This window comes from Mirounga angustirostris, unplaced genomic scaffold (genome assembly GCF_029215605.1).
Source record: "Mirounga angustirostris isolate CCGP_5_RB_7025 unplaced genomic scaffold, mMirAng1.0.hap1 SCAF_5, whole genome shotgun sequence".
Lineage (NCBI taxonomy): Eukaryota > Metazoa > Chordata > Mammalia > Carnivora > Phocidae > Mirounga > Mirounga angustirostris.
The window spans coordinates 159,712,735-159,737,171 of NW_026991713.1; the positions used below are offsets into that span (position 1 = coordinate 159,712,735).

At 50.7% G+C, this 24,437-nt stretch overlaps 1 protein-coding gene across 1 annotated transcript in view; it reads right to left on the minus strand.

Moving 5' to 3' along the window:
• Nucleotides 1-24,430, minus strand: part of LOC135364564 (thyroid receptor-interacting protein 11-like) — a 41,593-nt gene extending 17,163 nt beyond the window's left edge. Inside the window, exon 1 of the mRNA XM_064592865.1 lies at nt 6,688-24,430. Coding sequence (XP_064448935.1) covers nt 14,721-19,025 — 4,305 coding nt within the window. The 5' untranslated portion in view covers nt 19,026-24,430 and the 3' untranslated portion in view covers nt 6,688-14,720. The remainder of the gene's footprint in view (nt 1-6,687) is intronic.
• Nucleotides 24,431-24,437: the final 7 nt, after the last annotated feature.

A 24,437-nucleotide genomic window follows, 5' to 3' on the forward strand; every position in this document is an offset into this window, starting at 1 on the left:
ATACGTATTTAAATTTAAATATAAAACATACATTTATAGATAGAGAGAGAGATAAAAATTGAAAACAGGCATTATTTTTCCCCTGCCACTTGACAAAAAATTTAAAAGACTGAGAAATACTCTGTGATTAGCATCTCATTTACCATGGGTGAGAACCAAAAATGACATAACCACTCCTGAGGATCATTTTGCAGAAGTTTTTACCCTGAAATCTATCTCGAGGGAAAACTCAAACACACATGCAAAGATGTTCATCACAGCCCTATCTTAATAGCAAAATCATAGCCACCCAAATAACAAACAGAATCGTCACGTAAAGTACAACCCCACTGTGGAAAAACATTCAGACATTAAAAAACTGTAGGCATGAAAACCTGTAGGCACACTATATTCAAATGAGGCTGAGTGGGGGATATGTATTCACTTTTGTCATTTAAAAAGTTAACCCTGAAGGGGCACCTTGCTGGCTCAGTTGGAAGAGCATGTGACTCTTGATCTGGGTGTTATGAGCTCTAGCCCCAAGTTAGGTACAGAGAGATCCCTTAAAAATAAAACCTTAAAAAAAATTAACCATAAAAGAAAAATAATTCGTATTCTAGATCTGAGACCACTGTTTTTCACAGATCTTTTCAAAAATTAATTTGTTCCCTTTTGGAAAAAATGGGGGGGAGGCAGCGCAAATCCAGTAAAGCCATTATTTATTCGACTTTCTTGATGGGCAAATTTGGCAGCTAATTTATCCTTACCAGAATATTCTCATCCGCAAGTGACATGTCTTCTCTGGGGAGGAAAAGCAGCAGCCCCCACCTTCAGAATATTTCAGATCAAAATCCCAGCCCTGCACTCTGGACAGAGCCGGGAAGATGCCATCAGTGAGCTGCAAGGCCTAGGCCCTCCAGAAAATGCTGCCTCTCCCAAGAGGTGATCCTCTGACCCACTTGCACGTCGAGGGCGACGTTTTTCGACGCGGCTGACATCAGAGAAACTTCTGCAATTCTCACAATACCATTTCCGTCTTACAGCCCCTGGCCTGGTTTCTAAAACACACAGACCACTCAAAACCAGGGAAACAGAACATGGGAATTGGGAGCCCTCATCAGGAAAGAGAACCATGAGCATCTCCATTCAGTTCCTCATCACTCGGCCGGCTCAGAAATACTTACTAGGGGTCTACAAGGCTCATGGCACTGAGACACACATGGTCCCTCTCGGCACCGCTATTCCCACGGGGCAGACAAACATTAAACGAGATGTCTGCGGAGCAACGGGACTGACTGCCCCAGAGGAGATGCACAGAGAACAGATAAGGGGCTGGACCTTGTCGAGGGTGTCAGGGGCCTCCGGAGGGAGCCGCATCTCACACGAGCCAGAAGGCTGGGCACCTTCTTGGACTCATCGGCCTCACCCACATCCCATCTGTCAGTACATCCCATCAGCTCTCCCTTCAACACGTACCCAGAATCTGGATCGATTCTCAGCACTTCCACCCCTACCATCCTGATCCAAGCCAGCAGCATCTCTGACTTGGAATATTCCAGGAGCCTACTAACTCATCGCCCTGCTTCCCCCCTCGCTGTTCTCAACAGAGAAGCTGAACTCATCCCATTAAAACCCAAGTCAGGTCACCTCATTCTTCAGTTCAAAATCCCCCAGTGGCCACCATCCCAGGTCCCTAACACCCTATCTGCTACTCTTCCCCTTCTCCCTCACTCTGGCCTTGTCATTCCTGGAACAAGTCAGGCCAGCTCCCTCCACGGAGGGCTTCCTACTCGCCCTTCTCTCTGCCTGGGACACTGTTCCCACAGACATGCACAGGGCCCACTCCCTCAACCTCCTGCAAGGCTTTCCCCACTCTTGTCCTCAGGGGGCCGTCCCTGGCCATCCCAGCTCAGAGGACAACCCCTTCCAACGCTCCTACAGCATCCAGGACCCCTGATGTGCCAGATTCCTTGCCTCTGTGTTTCCTGGCTGCTTCTCTCCCTGGAAGAAAGGCTTCCTAACAGCTCCACCGAGGTCTGTCTGGGTCACATCGGGAAGCGCACAAGAACCGAGCCTCTGGCAACTGAGAAGGCGTTCAATAAAGAATGTGCAGTGACTGCTGCAGTCATCTGAGGGAAGATGAGAGCTCGTGAGGCAAGGCGGGTGGGGGAAAGAGCATCTTGGGCAGAGGGAGCAGCCGAGCCGCCCCAAGGCCGGCGGGCACAGGGCACATTGGAAGGAATGACCGGATCGAGTACAGCAGGGAAGGCGAGCGGGAAGCAAGACTGGAGAAGAAGGACGGAGCAGCCGTGCACACACAGAAGGAACGTTTGGGTCTATCTCGAACGGCAACAAGAAGCCAGGAAACTAGGCAGTGACATGAACGAATGGGCCTTCCACAAACCTCTGGCTTCAGGGGGAGATAGGGATTTGGAGGCGGTAGAAGCGCCTGGAAGCTCAGTAAGCAGACTAGAACCATGGCGCAGACCACAAATGACCTTAACTCGGAATGAGAGGGCAAAAGCAGAGGTGGAGAAAAGGAGGTAGATTCCAGAGATGTTTAGCAGATAAAATCACAGGTCTGGGAGAATGATCACACAAGGGGGTAAGGAAGTAAAAGCAGAGTTCCAAGAGGACTCCTCCCTTTTGCACGTGGGAACTGAAGGACACAGTGGCCCGATTCACGGAGTTGGGGGGGGCTGGGGGTGGCGAGGAGGAGAATACAGGAAGGGGATCTTGAGAAGTTTTGGAAAGAATGGATTTGCCATAATTCAGAGACATTGATATACAGATTTCCAGTTGGCAGCGGGAGACCCAGGGAACCGTGAGAGGATCAGGAAAAGCAAAGTGAGTCGCCACACAGTACAGATTCTCACCTTGTGGCTGATGGGGAATCAAAAGGTTTCAAGGAACGCAGTAACAGGAGAAGATGTGGGATTCCAAGAAGATCACCCTGGCCAGAGCAGGAGCACGTGGATGGGAGAGGGAGCTGGATGAGAAGCAGGCAGAACAAGAGGGACCTGCTGCAACAGAGCAGGTAGGAGAAGGGACCGGAGCCAGGGCTGTGGCCACAGGGAAGGAAAGGGGAACAGACCTGCTCTTTGTCAGCAGTGCATCTCCCACGGGGCTCCTGGGGACCGTCCGAAAACCCGGAGCACGTCAGCTCCCCCACTTGACCCCTTGGTCCTCGCACGAGTCATTCTCTGACAACCTCCCCAGAATTCTCTCTTGCTCCCCGCTCCCTGGCCCAATGTCAGGTGCCGATGACACAGCCCTGGGCTTCCACGGCCAGGCTAGTTTCTTCTGCCCTGCAAACACCTATTTGTCTTTTGAAGGCTTCCCCCCTCCACTGGCAAAGAAGCAAGAGCAGTGCTGACATCGAGGAGGCGGCCTGGCACCATGAGCCGGGCTGCACGGCTGGTCGCCGCGGGCCTGGCGCTCCAGGAGACGCCACGTGCTTCTCCGGTTGCACGCAAATGACCTCGCAGAACAGCAGCTTGAGGTGCCGTGGCCCCGGTGATGAAGGGACACCAAAGAGGACCCCTTGCTCTTTTGTCCAAACAGACAAAAACCAGCTTGTCGTGCCCACCCCCAAATGCCAATCCTCCTCTCTCCCGCCTGATACCAGCGAGTGTCTTCCTTGTGAATGACACCGTCCGTCACGCTCTTCACACCTCCTTCTAGAAAACACTGATGGAGCTACCCGATCCCAGAACTGTCTCGCCTCGCCTCGCCTCAGCACCCAGACCAGAGCACACCCCTGCTTCCTTGAACACTCCCAAAAACATCCGCCCAAAGCCCAAATCCTGTAAGTTCTTTCTAACACCCTCTTTCTTACGGATCAGCCCCACAGTCCCCATGACGTGGGTTCCCCCTCAGGATGAGTAACGAAGCCACTGTGTTTAACGACAGCTGTGCTTCCAGTGGCCTTTGTGGAGGATGCTGACCACCGTCACGGGAGGAAGGGATGGTTCCCTCTCCTGGAGGGAATCCTAGGTGTCCTGGGAGGCTAACTGGCTTTCTTAGTGCGATTTTAGGGGCTTTATGGCTGTAACCTAGGGCAGCAGGAACCAGCCTAACCCACAGCTAGGACATAGCTGGAACCAAATAATATTCAGAATGGAGGGAAATCAAGGGGCGCCTCGGTGGCCCAGTTGGTTCAGCGTCCGACTCCTGATTTCACATCAGGTCATGATCTGAGGGTGCCGAGACTGAGCTCCAAGTTGGGTTCCACACTCAGTGTGGATTCTGCTGGAGATTCTTTCCCCCCCCCTTTCCCTCCTCTTCTGGCCCCACGCCAGGGGCATGCACTCTCTCTCTCTCTCTCTCTAAGATAAAGAAGTAAATAAAATCTGTATTTAAATAAATAAATAATGGAGGGAAAGCAAAAGAAGTAAGAATTATTTATGGAAGGCTTCACTCTGTGTCAGACCCGGTGCTAACTGCCTTGGATCTATTGCTCATTTAATCCTTACATCCCAAAGGTGGGCTACCATTTTTATCCCCATTCCAAACACAGGACTGAGGCACAAAGTGATCTGCCCACGATTCACGCAAGGAATCTCTACGTTATTAATCACATGACTTTCTGACAAAGTTTAAGGGTTTAACACACTACAGTGAAGATGCACATCACGGTATCACAGAACTTGGAAGGACAGAGCCCTGCAAAATGTCCTCAAACGTTAACTTATGGATTCTCCCAATCTTCTTGCATGTTGTTCAGATAAAGGAAAGCCCGGTGCTAAAAAGGCTTTCATGAAATGCAACCAGATGACAAATATACGTGGTCTTTAGAGCCCCGGGCCCATCCCAGAAGACTCTGACTCAGTGAGTGTAGAGGAGGACGTGAACATCTCTGTTTTCTTTAAATAGCCCCACAGGCTCTGCTGATGTGCACTCTGGGCTGGGTACCACTGTACTCTCTGCAATTCCAAACCCAAACTTGCCCTACAATGTTTAGATGGCTGCAGACACAGGGGGGCATCGAAAACTGAGGCAAAGAAGAACAGAGAAATTACAAAAACTATCCCCTAGAGAGTCAAGAAAAGGAAAGCTCTAGTTATATTACTTCTCTGTCCTTTGGCTGTGTCTGAATTACTCTACAGTTAACTTACTTTGTTTTAAGTAGGCAAGTTTGCTAAAACGTTTACCAACAAATACTAAATAATCAAGACTACCAATACATTTTAAATAAAATTATACTATGCTACTGAAAAGTATTTTCTGATTATTTCAATGGCACTTCAGAGTCTCTTAGCAAGTAGCAGTCGATATGCGAACATTATTTCTAATTCAACAGTTCTACACATGTGGTCAACAGCACCTGAACACTGGAGAAGAAATGAAGTTGGCTGGAAGGCTTTTAGCTTCACAAATTTCACCACACACTACCGTCAAGTCTTCAATACCAATGTATGTATTTACCTCTTTATTTAATCAACCACCACTAACACCCACTACATGTCAGACAGGGCTCTACGTGTTTCATTAACGTTAAATATCATTTATCTTTACAATCATCTAAGAAGTGGGATTATCATCATCTCCATTTCTCACATCAGGAAACTGAGACCCAGAATGGTTTAGGAACACAGCTCATAAGAGGCAGAGCTCCGATCAGCTTGGCTCTGGACTCCATGTCTTAAATCACTATGTTTAGTCTCCAGGAACCCACAAAAACTGCAAGTCTTAACCCCGAACCTTGGCTTGCCCACCCTACAGTCCCTACAGTCCCTACGTGGCCCCGGCTTCAAGGGCATTCCCTCAATTCCTTTCACAGTTCACACTCCTTCCCTGCTCTAAGTGAACACCCTCCCACATCCCCGTTTTTTTCTTAGCCTTCTGTTCTCAGCTTAAACATTACTGCCTAAAAGACAAACTCGAATGCACCCCGTAGTTCTCAGCACTCGAAGCAAAACGGTAATTATGTATTTCATGGGCAATTATTTGCTTCCAGTCTTTTCCAACCAGGTGGTGATAGGGTAGACGCCGTATCTGTCCTATTTATCCTGGGTTCCCAATCGCTGAATACCCACCCCCCACCCCCCCAAAGAGAAGGGCCTACCACGAAGTACACTCTCAACACTTTCTGTTGAACGAACGAACGAACGAACTACACCCCAGCCTGGGCTTTCCGACACCTATCTGTGCTCACAACACGGCCCCCACTGCACCCCTAGAACGCAGCCTCCTGCGGCAGACACGCAAGAGCTCTGCAAAGTCCTGGCTCTGCGCACCACTACTACGTGCTCCTGGGCAGACCATCCCCCCCGCCCCGCCCCAACACACCTTGACTGACCTGATCTCAGGTGCACAACGGGCACCCTGACGATCCCCAACGGAATGTGACCTATGCAAGAGGAAGAACCTGCACTCCTCCTCCCCTCTCAACGCTAGACTTCCTTGCTTCTCGTCGGGCTTCCATAAGGACTCGAGCCCCAAGGAGGCCAAGACCCCGCCGGCCTGCTGCAGGCCGCATTCCCAGTCACGCTCCCCCCAGGCCTGGCGCACAGCACAAGGGAGGTCATTCTCCGCTCCAGGAATGAAGCCCCGCGCCGGGCACTTCACACGTGCGAAACGAGGGTCGCACGAGGTGACGGCGCCCTTTTGGCGAACGAGCGTGTTCCGGAGACACAGGCCCGCCCCCCACCCAGGCCCCAGGCCCCAGGCCCCCGGGGACGCTGGGTCCCCGCGCCCGGCAGGCACCTCTGCACGGAGAAGCATCTTCGCAAGGGCCGCGCACTCCCTCGTCGTCTGGGTCTGTCGAGGAGGACGAACAGGAGCTGAAAGAGGCCGTCCTCGGACGAGCGCCCATGGCCGTGGAGGTTCCGGGGTGCTGTCCCCACCGAGAACAACGAAACCGGGTCCCCGGGCGCTGGGGGGACGAGCCAGCCTCGGAGAGGGAAGGAGGGCTCGCTTCCGCCGCGCTCAGCTGCCGGGGCTCAGACCCGCCGCTCACGTCAACCGCCCAACAACCTTCCCGCTCATTGGCGCTTCTGCCCAGACGCTGATTGGACAGCTTCCCGCCCGCTCGGCCCGCGGACGCGCCCCTTGGGTGCCTCCTCTGGCCCCGCCCACAGAGCCCTGGGCACCGTCTACCCCTCCTTTCCCGTCACCACCTGGCGGGACCGCCGTCAAAGCCCCGTCTTCCTTCGCTCCTGGTGCTGTTTTCTGAGTCTGGCGTCTGTGTGTTCATCACAAGCTTGAAATGGCTGTAGTCTGTCGCAAGGCCAGCTTTCCCCCCACTGAAGTGCTTTGGCTCCCTTTTCAAAACTCAGTTGAGCGTATTTGTGGGGACTCTTTCTGGGTTCTTTGTTCTGTTCTATTGATCTGTGTCTGTCCTTCTGCAGATACCACACAATCGTCCTTAGTAAAACTATCGCAGAAGTTCTGAAACTGGGTAGACTGCATGTTCCCACTTTATTATTATTTTCAAAATTGTTTCTGAAACTACTCTTCATTCCTTTGTCTATCCACATACACTTTAGAATCATCTTGTCTATCAATCTACAAAAGAAAACAAACCCTGACTGGGTTTTGACAGGAATTGCATTAAATCGATCTATCAATCTGGGCAGAATGAACATCTTCACTATGCTTAGGCTTCCAATTCACAAACATGGTATATCTCTGCATTTATTTATATCTCCGATTTCCTCTATCAGTGCTAACGGCTGTGGGCATGCGAGTGCTGGACATGCTTTGTTCGATTGATCCCTAAGTATAGTTTTACTAGTAATTGTGAACGTATGTTTGATAGTGGAGCCCACATGTTCGTTGCTAGCATACAGCAGTACAACTTTTACATGTTTCTTCTGTATACTGTTTCACTGTGAAATGCCATTAGTAGTTGTAAGAAGGCTGACATTTTCATAACCTCTTGGGGCATAAGGCCTGAAATGAAGATTCCATATTAAGGGCTGTCTTCACACCAGGGACAATCAAGGAGGGACGGAAACAGCCTAATGCAAGTTCTCCTCTCCCTCCTCCCTCACACGTAAGGTCTCCTAAGCAAAAACCCTTCTCATCACAGGGACCAGACATAGTGCCTGTTGATTTGGGGGAGCAGCGTTCAGTTCCCTAGAAGCCCACTGAATTCTTCAAGCAAGCCACTCATACCCTCCCAAGGGAACCAGGACTTGCCCCACCTTCTTGTTAGGACAAAGTCTTGCCTTCCAAGCCCCTGCTTGTTCCCTCTGTTCCCAAGTGCAATTCCTGTGCAGCCCTGCACAGTGTGTGGTATCCTCCTCCCTTGAACTGTGAGAATATGTGACTAGTCAACTGCTGCCAGTCACATCTGTCAGGTGTCAAGGGATCCCTACAAGCCTAGAGCAGGAATCTCTCTCTCGTCAGGGAACTGAGGAGAAGCTGAATAAAAGCAAGTGACATCACAAACAGGGTGGCCCCACCTTAACTGAGGACACGGGGTCAGCTTGACGTGCTCCTTGGCTTCCTAACTGGCTTCAGAGGGGACAATCACGATCTGGGAGGGAACTGGCAACTGCGGGCCAGCTTGTGTGTTAGCTCGTGTTCTGTTAGCTCCAATGGAGGTCGCCATCCGTTTCCAAACCAATGTCCCATCCTTGCCAACAAGTTGAGTACAGATGCGACTTGACTGTACCTAGGAGGGAGGTGCCATCAGTGTGACCTCCATCTGGCCTGTATCGGTCTCCAAGGCTCCCCGCTGAGGTCGGCAACCCCACGACCTGCTGACTGGGGTGCTTGAGTTCCACCGACTGGGTGTTGGGCCAGTGCTTGGGGCAGACAGACAGATCCGGGTGGGGAGAGCGCACCCCACGCACCGTCCTGGGGATGACCCTCTGTGTTGTGGGTGGAAAGGAAGGGGGCCACGACCCCAGGGAGATGTAAGAATGGCTCCCTGGCTGCCTCCTGAGTCACTGTGGGTCAGGCAACGCGAGTGGCCTTGCCCATCTCCCCAGCTGCCGCTCCTCTCCCCGTTACCGTGTGTCCCCCGGAGCCCTCAGGGTTTGGAGGCGCACATCCATGGCAGCCCAGGGCCCAGGAGCTGATGAGAAACACAAAAGTGGAGGGTCGGCCGTTTGGTGCTCCACCTCTCTCCCAGTGCAAAACCCCTCCTCCACACACTTGCTTTCTCTTAGTGTTGTTGCTTCCCAGCGCGTCCAGGGACTCATCTCTGGATCCAGGGCCTTGAGGCTCCCACTCTGGCCATGGACAAAATGACCTTCCTGGCTGTGGACTCCAACACTGGGGAGATGGACTGGCATGCCCGCAGGAAGAGGACAGTCATCTGTGGGGCCGACCCACCCAGCTCCCTTTCCCCATAAACACCCAGAACATGTGCACCACGTCTGAATAGCTGGAGACAGAAACAAAAACCCATGACTTTATGGGGCTAGAAATGAAATAGTCTCCTGAGGGAATCGGTAGAGTGGGAAAAGGGGGGAGGGGAAGCCGTCCACACTGAGAGAAGGTAGGGCTGTAGCAGAAGATGCTTTGGCTTTATCAACGTCTGCGCTGTGGGTCCTGTGCTCTTTCACTTACCACCCCACTGCCTAAACCTGTTTGGCACAAGATCGCCATCCTCAGGGTCGTGGGGGAAACATCCGTGGCACCCCTGTGGCACAGTGAGGGTATCAATTCACACCCTGACTTACGCCAGGACACCTGAAACCATACGACCATTGCCACGACAGAGGCTCCAACCCTAATGATGCTGATTGGAGACTCTCTGGAAGAAAAAACGGAGAAAGATGAACAGGGTAAAAAGACACTCCCTAACCCAAGCATATATCCAGGACCAAACAAACCCAAGAAAAGGAGGAATGGAAGAAAGAAAACTGGATACAGGAAGAGGAACCCCCCCAAATTAATTCGACATAGGTTCACAATTTGACCCAACTGGAAATCCAAAATTCACAGGGGCGCCTGGGTGGTTCGGATGCTTAGGCGTCCGACTTCGGCTCCAGCCGTGATCCCGGGGACCTGGGATTGAGCCCCATGAGAGGCTCCCTGCTTGGAGGGGAGTCAGTCGGCTTCTCCCTCTGCCTCTGCCTGCAGCTCCCCCTGGTTCCTGCTCTTTCACACCTGCTTGCTGTCTCTCTCTCAAATGAATGAATAAACCGTAAAAAAAAAAAAAAAAAAAAAAAAAGAAATCCAAATTTACTAAGATAATTTATATGGCAAAAGATAAAATGAGGTCAACTGGCTTTTGGCCCTCTAAAACATAGGTTCTGAATTAACGTTAATGTCTGCTAAGATGTACCAGTTGGGTAACCTTCATGGATTCGATACCAGGGCTCCAATTATGCTTGTACCTAGTAAAATAACCGTATTTTCTAGCTTCTGTATTTAATGCTTTGACATCTCAGACTTGCTGACTTTGGAGGGACTGTCCCTGGCAGGCTTAGTTAATTCTTAGAAAAAGTCCACAACTGGCCTGGGAGCATACCTTTCACATCCAAACCAACCGGTACAGAACCCTTACTGCCAACCACCTCATCTTAAGCAGCTCTGGGCCACTATGGCCTCCCTGATCACCGCAAGGGCGGGACAGACTCCTGCAGACACCACTCTGGCCTGGAGCCCCCTGAAATTACTCAAACTAGCCAGTCTTAAACGTGCTTATCCTGCCTCACCTGTCCCTTCCCATGGAAACCACAATAAAGGGTCTTGCCCACATTTTCCCTTCACTCCCTCTTTCTCCTGACCAATCCTGGTGCTTCCCCAGGTGGCCCTGCAAGGCTCTCAGAACCTCCTTTCTTGGGGCCTCTAAATCTACAAAACTTCTTCCATTGTGACAGTTACTTCTATATCTTCCTAACTTATCATACCTGATTAAAATAAATCCTGGTCCCCTGAAAACCTCTGAGACCCCTAGGGCCACCTGGGTGGCTCAGTGGGCTACGCTTTCTTCTCAAGTCATGGTCTCAGGTTCATAGGATCCAGCTCCATGTTAGGCTCCGTGCTCAGGGTGGAGTCAGCTTGGGAATCGCTCACTCGGCCCTTCCCTCCGCCCCCCCCCGCCCCAACTGGGCTCGTGCACTAGGTGTCTCTCTCTTTAAAATAAAGAAATAAAATCTTTAAAAAAAAACACAAGGGAGCCCAACAAATTTAAGGATGGGGAATATTTTGCTAATATAGATTTGGCCAATATGTTCTGTTCCATGCGTATTTCAACATCCTCTCGGTCAAATGTGCCTTGACTTTGAAGGGGACACATTTTACCTTGTTAAGCACAGGGCACCCAAACCTCTCTGCTATCACAGACATCTTTGTGGGCAGGATCTTACTGCACCCGTCCTTCTCCAGGGACATAGGTATGACATCACATTTACGACTACCTACTGTGAGGACATTTGTTTGACACACTTGTTAAGGACATGCAGGTGCAGGGGCGACTGAGTGGCTCAGTCCATTAAGCGTCTGCCTTCGGCTCAGGTCATGAACCCAGGGTCCTGGGAACAAGCCGCGCATCAGGCTCCCTGCTCACTGGGAAGCCTGCTTCTCCCTCTCCCTCTGCCCCTACCAGCCCCTTGTGCTCTCACTCTCGTGCTCTTTCAAGTAACCAAATAAAATCCTTACAAACAAGGAAGGACATACAAGTCCAAATTCTGTCAGTATTTTTTTTTTTTTTTTTTTGGTTCTAGAGGCAACATATTCCTTGTTTATAAATTTTACATAAGCCCATTTAGGCTGCTACTTGTCACTGAGCCCACGCTGGGTGGGGCTCCCCTCAACAAAAGGCTCTAGGATCTGTCCAAAACAACTGTGAGGGGGCGACTGGCTGGCTCAGTTGGTGAAGCGTCGGCCTTTGGCTCAAGTCATGATCTCAGGGTCCTGAGATCCAGCCTGGCAGGGAACTCCCTGTTCAGTGGGGAGCCTGCTTCTTCTCCCACTCCCTTTGACCTCCTCCTCCAGCTCCAACTGTCTCTCAAATACATAAATAAAATCTTAAAAAAAAAAAAAAAATCACCCGTTAGTGCCCTAAGTAAAAAGGCTTTAGCAACTACCTCTCCAGCTTCCTGGAGTCACTGGAATCGTCCATGGACTCCCAATGCAAGAAATGGCCCTCCTTGGCCCTGGGTTATAGACCATGAAAGCAGCAATTGCTGACCATGCACTGGGCTCTCCTGGAAACGGAGTCTCTTACAGACTCTGAGCCTTCATATCCCGCTGTCTGCTCTGCCTCGGGTCATGATACCCCCACCAGCTTAATGTAGTTACCAAGGCCTTCTTGCTACAGGCTGAAGCCAAAGTCTGCATATCCAACCTGCAGGTGGGGGTGGCTGCTTCTATCCACAGTCCATTGCCAGATTCCATGGTGCTGGAGGACGTCAGCCTTTCCTTCTACCCCTTGGCTACCTAAGGATTCCCTTGGGATCAACTGAGTGACCATCAATGACCGTTGATACATTTTGGTTTTGAAGACCAACTCCCCCTCTTGTTCACGTGACAATTTCACTTCCTAGAGAAGCACCTGTCCTACTCCTTAAAAGTCTCAGTCCCAGGTTGAAATTGATGTCTAGATATCAGAGTCCACTGTGATGGAAAGCCTGAGATTAAGATTCAATAGGAAGTGTTGTCTTAGTATCAGGGAACATCAGAGGGCCTCCAATGGCCTCGGTCTCACCCAAAGTTCCCTTCCCCCTCTGCTCCCACAGATCAGGTCTCCTGGCCAAACGACCTTCTTTATCCCAGGGACCAGGCACAGTTTCTCCCCAAGGAGTAAGGTCCATTTCCCTGACAGCGTGTGCAATTATCCAGCAAGCCAGTCATGCCCTCCTGCAGGAAGTAGGGCTCACCGTCACTCTCTTGTTACTACAAGGTCTGCCCCCGCCCCAAAGCCCTTCTTCATTCTGCTCCCAGGTAAAACCCCCTTGTGGCCCTGCATGGTGTGGGCCACGAGTAGACATGGGTAATAAATTAGTGTCGAGCTCATCTGTTCAGCATCCGGACATCCCATAACTTTAGGGTGGGAATCACTCCCTTTACCAACGGGTGAAGAGGAGAAAAATGAAATCCTTCTGCTTTGTACCTTTGGCAAGGCACAACGATGAGGCTCATGCACTTGAAGTTCTTTGGATAAGAATCTATTGGGGGCTTGTAAGAATTCCCTGCGGCTAAAGGGCAGCCTGTATGTGAATGATGCGCAGGAGGGAAGGCTGCAAAAGCAAGGGCTTGGATGGTCTCCTAAAGGTCGAACTCCAAGCAATGAGGGAACCCACAAATAATGGCAGCAGGGAAGTGACATCAGATTTTCGTCTCAGTTCGCCCTGACAGCAGCATGGAGAATGGATTCAAAGGAGGCCGAGTGTGGAACCAGCAAGATCAGTAGGCAGTCTACTGCACTAGTCTGTGCAAGAGACAGGAATGGGTGAACCAGAGCACTGGCAACAGAAAGGGAGGGAAGGATTTAAGATATTTGGCAGGCTGAAGATACAGCACAATGGAAAATTAATGGAATGAGATCTTTCAAGAAGTCTGAATGGGAGGCGCCTGGGTGGCTCAGTCAGTTTAGCGTCTGCCTTTGGTTCAGGTCATGATCTCAGTGACCCGGGAATCAAGCACCACATCAGGCTCCCTGCTCAGCAAGGGGCCTGCTTCTCCTTCGCCCTCTGCCACCCGCCCTGCCTGTGCTCTCCTGCTCTGTCAAATAAATAAATAAAATCGTTAAAAAGAAGAAGAAGAAGAAGAAGAAGAAGAAGAAGAAGAAGAAGAAGAAGAAGAAGAAGAAGAAGAAGAAGAAGAAGAAGAGGGAGAAGGAAGAAGAAGGAGAAGGAGAAGGAGAAGGAGAAGGAGAAGAAGGAGAAGGAGAAGGAGAAGGAGAAGGAGAAGGAGAAGGAGGAGAAGGAGAAGGAGAAGGAGAAGAAAAGAAGTTTGAGTGGATGGTTTCCAGAGTATAGTGGAGTAATGAGCCTGGCACTGCAAACGAAGATTTGGAGTGGCTTCTGAGGAAAGGAACAAGGGAGTTGACCATGGACATTTGAAGTAAAAACTGATTAAATACTGATCAGTAGGAGCTAGTTCGGTAATTTAGGGTATATCCACAAAGGCCTGCATTTCCTTTTAAAGAATGAATTGGAATTCATTCACATTTGTAAAGATCTCGAAGGCAGAGTGATTTTTTTTTTTTAAAAGCAAGTCATAGAATACTATACGCCCAAAAAGACAAATATACATATATTTCTAAAGGCCTGAGATAAATCAGGTTACCCATGAAGTAGATTCCCAGGCAACATAAAATGAAATGGAAAAAACAATTAAAAATAAAAAAGGAGAAAGAGAAATGGGACATAACTGGGAAAATCAAACTCGCATTTTTTAAAAAAATGTATTCATCTTAAACTTTCATGCTATACACCCAGTTTCTCCAACAAGGCGTGGGTGCTCATGTATTTGATAAGTTGGGAACATTAAAACGAGTGGATGTTTTCCTTACCAAAGGTATATGTATATACATGCTCCTTATGAAAACATCAAAGCATTACAAACAATACTGGAAGTACCATTGACCGCAGCCCCCAACCCCACCAGTGTCTACTCTCATAAGAAATACCCACCATTTTCAGTTTGGTGAATACCTCTGCAGTCATTAAAAGATGCCTTTTTTTGTTAACTCATAAAAGAATATTTTTATTAAGCTGAAAGCAAGACTGCAAATATATTACGTTTTGCAAAAGGACATTTTGGGATTAGGTAAACACACAGAGTGACTTGGGGTCTTCCGAGCACTGTCTCATCTCTGGCTTGAGAATCCTCTATTTCTTTGAGAGGCCTTTGGCCGCCATTCCAACCTTCTCCGCAGGTGACAGTATTTGGGGTGCGTACGTGGGCAAAGCATCAGTGACGGCATTTAGAAGAAGGTGCTCCGATCCATCCGCTTCCGGTCCAGGTGGGGTAATAAGAGACACCGTTGTGGTGCGGGGCTTCACATCTTTTTTCCGGGATGTGGATGCTAGGGTAGTGTTCAGACGTGCTGGGCCTTGTTTCATAGCCAGTTTTCCCCTTCCTCCGGGATCTGGGGGCTTCACGTCATGAGCAGAGGGCTTTGGTGGTGGCAAAGCTGAATGAGATTCCGCTTCTAGAAACTGGACGAAAAGCCCTGAAAAAGAATTCTTGGCCATAGGTCGGTGATTTGGCTTCACATGTGTGTTGGGGGCGCTTTTGGATCCAGGCCCCCGACTCATCCAGCTGGTACCACCACCTGGCCCTTCACTGAACAGCTGCCGCATCTGGTCTTCTCGGATCCCCAGCATGCTTCCCATCAACCTTAAGGCTTCCTGCCGTTCAGCGTCAGGGGCTTGGAAAGATCCCAGGAAGAGTCTCCTTAGTAGGGTTTTGTCCACCATTCCTTCGGACTTACTGACTAAGTTCATCAGTTTCTTCTGTGTGTCCTCCAGGATTTCCTGCTGGACCTCATTCTGTTTCTGGAATTCTTGGAGTTGGTCTTCCTTCAGCTCCAAGTCAGCATTTGTTTTATGTAATCGTCCCTGCAATGACTTCAGTTTTCCTTCGAGGCTGTCTGCCTTTTCCATCCATTCGGCGAGTTCCAACTTGAGGTCAGCTAGGATGTGACCATACTGCCTTCCTTCTTCCTGCGAGGCAGCAAGCTGGAGCGCAGTGTCCTCTTTCTGCTGGGTCACCACGTGCAGTTGCTCCTGCAGCGACTCTACCTGCAGACTGGCTCCTCGGCTGGCATTTTCCATGGCAGTGGAAGACAAAACGAGTCTTCCCTGCAAGACCGTCACTTCCTTCCTGAGTTGAGCCACTTTGTCTTCTGAGGCCAGAGCTTCCCGGCGATGAGCGTCTTCGGCTTCTAGAGCGAGGTGTCGCCGTCTCTCCAGCTCCTGGGTTAGGCGTAATTCGCTCTCACGTAAATGGCGAACCTCCTTCTGGAGGGCACAGGTTTCCATTTGTTTCTGTGTCAGGGCCAACAGGACTTCATCTCTCCCCTGTTGGCACAGAACTGTCTTTCCCTGCATTGATGGAACTGCACTGACCGGCCGGTTCAATACCCCGGTCTCGTGCTCTTCTCTCTCTTGCGATAGTTGCTCCAAAGCAAGTGCCTTCTCTTTCATCGCAGCACCCTGGGATTCCTCCTCTCTCCGCATCACTGAAAGCAGCCTATCTGTCTCTTGCAGTGCCTCATCTCCCACTGCCTTTTCTCGAGAGTTTTCCTCGACTTTTGCATTTTCCTCTCTCGGTTGACACACATCCATTTCCAACTCTGCTATTCTCTCCTTCAGATTGGTGACCGTCTGCCTCAAAAGTTCATTTTCACTCACTTGGCTACGGAAGTTCTCCTGCAAAGAAAGCAAGTCCTCACTTTTCGCTTGGATTCGGAGCTCCTGATCCCGAATGAAGTTTTGTAGAACGGCCTGTTTCTCCTTCAGCTGCTCGATGTCGGAATCCCTGTGTTCCTGTTCTGGGCCTTCTCCTTCCCACGTGGCAGCCACTGAATCAGTCCATCTCTGCTTATCTTCCTGGAGGGTTCGAATCATCCTATCTTTTTCTTGCATTGATTTTCTCAGCTCTTCTACCTCCACTTGGAGCAACTCAGAAGCCTCACCCACTCTGTCAGATTTCACGGGCTCCAGAGAGTCCGCTGACTCTGAGCAGTCGGGGGAGGGCTCGAGGAAAATCACGTCCAGTTTCCCTAGAAGGAGATCCTTGGCATTGCAAAGCTCCCCGATGCTGAGCTGAATTTGTGCCAGTTCCTTCTCTAAATGTTGTAATTTTATTTCATTGCCTTTGTACGTCTGCATCAGGTCACTAGAGGTCGTCGGTAGTTCAGAATCCTTCTCGCTGCTGGTGAAAGCCCGCGCCTGGAGTTGTGCCAGCTCTCTCTCAAGCTGGGGTGACTCACGCTTCATATTTTGGACTGTGGTCATCACCTGCTGTTTCCACTCTTCCATGATCTTCACTCGCTGTTTTAATGTGTCCCGTTCCTGTAGAAGCTGCTTGAACTGATCCATATGAACGCCTCGAACCTCATTACCAGGGCTGGAGGGTTGCAGGAGTGTCAATAAAGTCTGACATTTCTGACTTAACGCATCCACTTCGAGGTCTTTTTCTCGAACGATGTGTGATAAATTCTGAATCGTTTCTCTAAACATCTCCTGACCACTACTGTCCATTCTAGTGGACAGTTTTTGATTTTCCTCTTGCATCCGCCGGAGGTCTGCTTCTGTGGCAGCCATCCTATCCGCCATTTTGTCATACTCTGTCCTCAGATTGCTGTTCTCCCTCGTTTTCTCATTTAAGACCGCCAAGACCTGTTCGCTTTTCCAAGCGTACTCTTGCAATTGCCGCTGAAGTCGCTCCACGTCCCCGTTCTGGCTGTGAGAAGCCGCAGAGATCCTGCTGGAAAGACCCTGAATCTCCAAGTCTTTCTGCTGGATAATCTGAGTTAGTTTACCAATCTCCTCTTTGGAGAGCCGATCCATCTGTTCCGTCAGTCGGATGTTCTGTTCAGTTAGAAGCTTCATCTCCAGTTCGTGTTCTTTGATTCCTAGGACTGATATTTGAGTTTCGGCTTCACGTGAATCAAGCTTTTCACTTGCGTTTTGTCTGGGAAGAGGCTGACTGGTTGGGACTTCCACATCATCACAGTCTTCTGTCGGAATGTGCTGGCTTTTGTCAGGCAACCGGGCTTTCATTTGGTCTATCGTGTCCTGCAAATGCTGAATCTCCTCGTCTTTCGCTGAAAGGAGCTGAGCGTGTTCAATATTCATCTGCTCCTGCTGGTATTGGAGCTGCTCCACTTTCTGCTTCTGCTCTTGTAAAGAATGAAGCAGTCCTATCTTCCCCTGCTGCTGGTTGTGAATGATCTTCTGCTGCTCTCTGATTTCCTCCTCGAGATCATCCTTTAACTCCTGGAGTTGAAACACCTCACACTCCAGTTCTACGATCTCGTCTAGGATTTTAGGGTCGAGCGCAGGAACAGAGCGACTCTGTTGTCCTAGGCTCTCCAGTTCTTCTCTCAGATGAGGATTTTCGCCTGTCACGGATGGGAGACACCTGTCTTTGTCCTCCACGGATGGCTGGGAAATGTCATTACTTCTGAAGGTTTGGGTAGACTGACCGAATTCCTCCTGAAGCTCTGGACTTCCTGTAAGTTCTTCAATATACATCTCTTTCTCTTTAACGAGTTGTGTCAATCGCTTCTGCTCCTCCAGAGCAGAGGACAGCATTTCCTTCGTTTCTGTATGGTCGGCGTCCATCTGCTCGATCCTCTTTTTGAGGTGTACTATTTCCAGGTCTTTCTCTTGACTGTGTTGAATGCAATGCACATGCTCTAAAGGGGACAATTCTTTGATAGTTTGCTCATCCTTGTTTGTTTCCTCCAACAGCTTCTTTTCCGCCCGAGCCAATTTTGCTATTAACCGTCCTTTTTCTATTTTTAAAGCCCTCACAGCAGTGTTGTTTTCCAGAGAATCCTCGTTGTTCCGGAGAATAGATTCTTCCAGCTGATGTCTTACATCCTGGAGCGCCAAAACCAACTTTTGGTTTTCTGCTCTGAGATCAGAAGCAACGTTGTTTAAACGGTCATTCAGCCGCTCCATTTCTGCAAGTTGTTGCTTCAACCTTCTAAGCTCAGTTTCCCTTTCTTGAAGTAAGTCATCTTTCCCATGACTGGCAGACTCTTGATGTTGCAGGTCTTCTATCCGTCTTTCATACTCGAGGAGTTGTTTGCGGTGCCTGTCAGTGATGTCGGCCAGTTTTTCTTGATGGACACTGTGCAGTATCGCAACTCCGAGTTGATGTTCCTCGATCTCCCTCATCCGCCTCTCTTCTAGGTCCCTGATGGTGCTCTTCAGTTTCCAGATGGCATTGGAGTCTGAGCTATTCGGTCCCTTGGACAAATGTTTCCAAAGTGTAAGATCAGCCTCCAGTCTTTGGATCTCATTGAGGAGTCTATTGATTTCTGTCTGAGATGATATGACATCACCAAAGTCCATGGTGAGATCCGAGTTGGAGCCGGTCAAGGAAGTCTCACTGCCATCCACTCCTCCCTGGGAATGGCCTAGGCCAGAGCCCAGGCCACCAACCCAGGAGCACATCTTCGCGGGTCATATAACTGTCGCGGTCCGCTGTGGAAAAGCGTCCAGCGCAGTCGGACTACCCCGCCAAGTGTCCCAGAACGCCTGCTTGCGCCAGGCTAAGAATCAGAAGACAACAGGCGTTTCTAGGCAACGCCTGCGCGGGCCCGGCACGCGCCTCCCCTGCGCAGGCCACGTTGCTAGGAAAGCCCGAGACCTTGGGCCTTCCCAGGGCCGACTCTGGCCACCGGTCCCGGTCCCAGACGCTCAGCCCCACGACTTCCCACGCAGGGCTGGGCCCCTTCCCCTGTTCCCCGCTTCCTGGCTGTCCTGGGTGGGCCCCTAGCGAGTGCTCCTGCCTGACTGCCCCCAGGTGCCCGCCCACAGAAAATGCATCTGGCCCTGGACTTTCCCCCAGGAAATGCATGCAATGCATGCAATGCATGCAATGCATCCATTCACCTAGGAGAGCAGATCCTAGGTGCATTTGACAAATATCTACACCTGCGCAGAGGCACGGCCCTCAAGGAGACTTTGGGCATTTCCAGCCTCCAGAGGCTCCAGAGTGTTCCGTCCTTCCGTGCCCTGCCAGCTCTGCGGGGACAGTGCGTCCCACACCGGGGTTTGGCGGTTCACCGGTGGCTCCGTGCGCTGCGCGCATCCGCTGCCTCGCGGAGGTGTGCGGCTGGACCCGGCAGGGGGTCGCGGGCGGCGGTGGCGGTGCCCGAGAGGGGGCCTCCGGGCCCTGCACAGGGCGGCCCCGGGGTTCCCGCCCTGGGTGGAGGACGGGCTGGGTACCGCGTCCCGGGTCTGGCCTCCCAAGGCCCCGACCTGCCGCGCCACTGGATGAGAGGCGGCGAGGGGGGGGCGCCGGGCCCACAGCCGCTTCCACTGCCGCCTCGGGTGGACATGAAGCGACGTCGGCCCCCCTCCCCCCGGGCGATTCCTCGAGCTGCCCGGCCCTGGCCGTGCCGGCCCCCGCCGCCGCCGCCAGCAAGAAGCAATCCAGCTGCATGAAGCAGCTGACCAACCAGACCGTGGGCAGGCGAGCGCGTCGATCCGGATCGGCAGGAGCCCAGACCAGGCTCGGGCGCGGGAGGGCCGGCTGCTCTCCTGGTCGCGCGCTCTGTCCCTTGCCGCCGCCCCACATCAGGCCTCGGGGTCTGGGCCTGGGGCTGCGCCACGCCAAGACCTGGAGCCCGGCTCGGTGCCGCTGCCCGAGCCCCTGGGGAGCAGCTGGGTGGGTCGGCTGTCCCCGTCGCCCTCTGTCCAGGCCCCACCCAGCATCGCCCTGGGCGCACTGGACCCGAGCCTTCCCCTGCCCTCCCCCGGGCTTTGCCCTGGCTGAAAACTCCGGGAACCAGTGAGCCCCAGGCCGAGCGGACGCTGTGCTCTGCGGGCGATGGCCTCAGGCTTTCCGGGTCGCCCCGCCGCTGTAGACCCTCCACCTCCCAGTGCCTCATGGCACTAAATAAGTAAGGGGCCATCAGAGCCCATCGGATCCGCCTACGAGGTTCGGGCGTCCATCCAGGCACTGTAGAGGTGCCGCTGTCTCCAAAGCCGGGCCCCTGTGGACCGGACTGCCCAAGACCTTGACATTGAGAAATTGGGAACTGCGAGGAAAGAATTGTGGAAACGCCTTGGGACGACTTTTAGTTTAATTTTGAATAGCTTTTGAAAAAGCCTTTCTCCCTTTGGATTTGGGAGCCGATTCTTCTCCAGGTTTCTTTGGGGCTGCTTTAATGCTTGACAGGAAACATGATCGATTATGAAATGACAGAACAGACCGGAATTGGTAGACCATCAGGCTGCTGCAACAGGAACGACGGGTGGTTCTGAGAGCTCCTGCAGGTGACTGTCATGTGCCCCGTTATCTGGGGCACATCTTTCAACGTCTTTGGGGCAGGTGGCTGTACTGGACCTACTCTTTAGGCTGGCAGACATATGAAAGTGTGAGTTTTCCACAGCTTTTGCTTCTTTTTTTCCCCAATAGTGGGGTCAAAAGGGGAGTTCAGTCTGACCAAAGCACGTGTGTGCATGGCACGTCCATCCTGTGTGTTCTCCATTCATAGAGCATTGCAGGGCCACGTGCTCGTCCCAAGATCGAGGACCTTGTGAGCAACCCCACAGTGAGGTTCGGTGGTGCTGTGCGGCTTTCTCGTGACTATCATTGGAAAGTCGACCTCAGAATACTTACCTGGGAGAAGATCTTCATCCTGAGGACAAATACACAGTACGTTTTCTAATTCTGCATTCCCTCATACATTGACCGACCATCTTCATGGACTGAACACTAGGCCCCAAACAGCAAAGGTGGACTTAGCGCCTTAAATTACGAACACTATGGTCAGAAATGTATTTTTTAGGTGACTTTGGTCTCCGCATGGAGAACGGACGGAGGACAAAAGTTAGGAGGATCTCACAGCCATCCAGGAAGAAGGTCCAGGGAAGAAGTCATGGGGAGCCTGAACTGGGGCAGCCGCCACGGGGATGGACACTGAGAGGTGGGGACGCACTGAGAGGTGCTGGGGAAGTAGAACCTAACAGACTTTTCCAAAACCCAGACTGAGACAGATTAGGGAGGGTCAGGAAACCACTGTGGGGGGGGGGCGGGGGGGGAACCAGCATTTAGGGGATCAAATAGGATACAAGAGCAAATATCACAAAGCACCCCACACTGTGAGGGCGAGCACCAGCTTGTGGTACTACTACTTTTTCTGTGAGAGGAGAGCACGGTGGGGGGAAAGGGCCGGCACTCTGGAGCCGGGGAATGGGCTTCCGATCCCAGCTCCACCACGTGTCTGCTGTGAGGCGCTGGAAGTCACTCACCTCCCCGGGCCAAGCGTTCCTCGTCTGCACAGTAGAGAAAGTGATAGCACCTCACGGGGTTGTGAGGATTCCTGAGGAAATACATACACGGGAGACTCTCCCAGCAGGACCTGCCCTAGTAAGCGCCGTGGCTGTGCCTTTATGACTTATGACACGGGACACAGACGTGGGGCCTGAGGTACACACACACCGTGAATCGACAGACCGCAAAGATTCCCCTGAACAAGCACAAGGCCCTGTGTAGAGAACAGGGAAGGAACCCGGACTTGCAGGAGCTGCAGTCCTATTGTCCTGGTTCTGCCACTAACCAGACCCGTCGCCTTTCCCGTCAATGAGCGTAGTTACATACACCTGTTCTTGCCCCCTAACAGAGCAGGTGAGGGACCAAATCAGGGAACAGCTACAAAAGGCCTTTGTTTCATATCACCATCACCCAGCCTTGCACATCCTCAAACCGTACCGAGGACACTGTCATGACGACCATAAAATCATCGTTATCAGACATGGATGGAACTGGAGGGTGTTATGCTGAGCGAAATCAGTCAATCAGAGAAAGACATGTATCGTATGACCTCACTGATACGAAGAATTCTTAATCTCAGGAAACAAACTCAGGGTTGCTGGAGTGGTGGGGGGTGGGAGGGATGGGGTGGCTGGGTGATAAGGCATTGGGGAGGGTATGTGCTATGGTGAGCGCTGTGAATTGTGTAAGACTGTTGCATCACAGATCTGTACGTCTGAAAGAAATAATACATTATATGTTAAAAAAAAAAAGAAGATAGCAGGAGGGGAAGAATGAAGGTGGGGAAATGGGAGGGGGAGATGAACCATGAGAGACTATGGACTCTGAAAAACAAACTGAGGGTTCTAGAGGAGAGCGAGGTGAGAGGATGGTGTAGCCTGGTGATGGATATTGGGGAAGGCACGTTCTGCACGGAGCACTGGGTGTGATGCACAAACAATGAATCACGGAACGCTACATCAAAAACTAATGGTGTAATGAATGGTGAGTAACATAACATAATAAAAAAGGAAACCTCTTCCTTATCGTCAATATGGCAGATGCAGGGGCTCTGGGTCTCACAATTCCACTGGCAGGGCTCTTCCACACGTGCTGAGGACATGTCTACAAGGACTTTTTTTTATCATAACCCCTGTTGCAACAGCAAAGGATGGGAAGCCAGGCACCTATCCTTCAGCGAGGCCCTGGGGACATCACGTATGTGGCTGAGGGTGGCAGCAGGTGCAAGCAGCTGGGGACAGGGGCGCGAGACAGGCAGTCACTGCATTCCTTCTGAATATATTTTTAACATTTTTGAACCAGGCGGGCACCTTCACGAATGAAACAATTCGGGAAAGAAGAAGGGGAATTTTCATTTACCTTTAATCTCCAGAAGGTGGTATCTACCCCAGCCCCAAGATTTAGAATTTGATAATGACATTCTGTCTTCCGTAGAAATGCCTTCAGCAGCTGGCTGATGCCATGGACTCGAGCAAAATATCCCGAGAGACAGAGACAAGCTATCGCTCAGTCAGGTTGGAAATCATCCCTGCAGAGCCCAGCCCAGGAGAAGAGCCAATGAGGACTCTTCTGCTCTTCTTTGGGGTCAGCGGTTTATCTGTGGACTTCATGGGAGAAAGAGTGACTTTCACATTCTCTTGTTTTTTGTTTTCGGTTATGTTAATCACCATATAGTGCTTCAGTAGTTTTTGATACAGCGTTCCATGATTCATGATTTGCGTGTAACACCCAGTTTTTTTTTTTTAAAAAGCTGTTTGAACTCAAGTAAGTACAATCTACTTGATGGTGGAATTAACCATCTTAAAAAAAAAAAAAGTCCCATAATTTTACATAAGAAAGACAAGGGTTTTACATGAAAAATCAGATCTAAATGTTCCTCTTGGAAATGTACTTTCTCTTGGTTAGGTGTAAGCCTCTCAAGACTCTGTGAAAACTCAACAATGCGAGATCATGACGAAAATAAGATTCTGGGGTCAGGAAATGGGGCAGATAAATGTCAAAGCAAAAAAAAAAAAAAAAAAAGAAAAGAAAAGCCGTATTTCCACCACGTTCCCTTCCTCTCCATCCTGTGTGGGTAAGAGCCCCTGTTTATAAAGTGGCCTCATAGACCGTCTGCGGGAGGGGAAGGCATGAGCAAACGTTGCCGAATAAATGGACTGGTTCAGCTGTGGGTTGGGGAGCTGGAGTGAAGGCGATGAGGAATAAAAGGGGGGAAAATGGAAAACAGTATCTGTTCTAAGTGGGGGAAATGGAAGATAATATCTGTTCTAAAGCCCTGTTGCTTAAAGTATAACTACTTTAAGAACAAAATTTCAGTAGCATTTAGAAACTTACTGCAATGTGACATAGGAATTCTACGTCTATTGATTCTCCTCATAAATAACTTGAGCTTCTATTTGATGTGTCTCTTGCATTTTATCTTTCTAGGAAATCATTTTTCATGTATGTTATAGAATATCGTCCACAACAGAGAGATTATTGGAACAAAACTTTAAAGATGCTCACCACATGTTGCCTGGGAAGCCCTCTCCTAGGGGGTCCGGTCTGGAGATGCCAGCCCATGCAGAGGAAGAAGGAAGGAA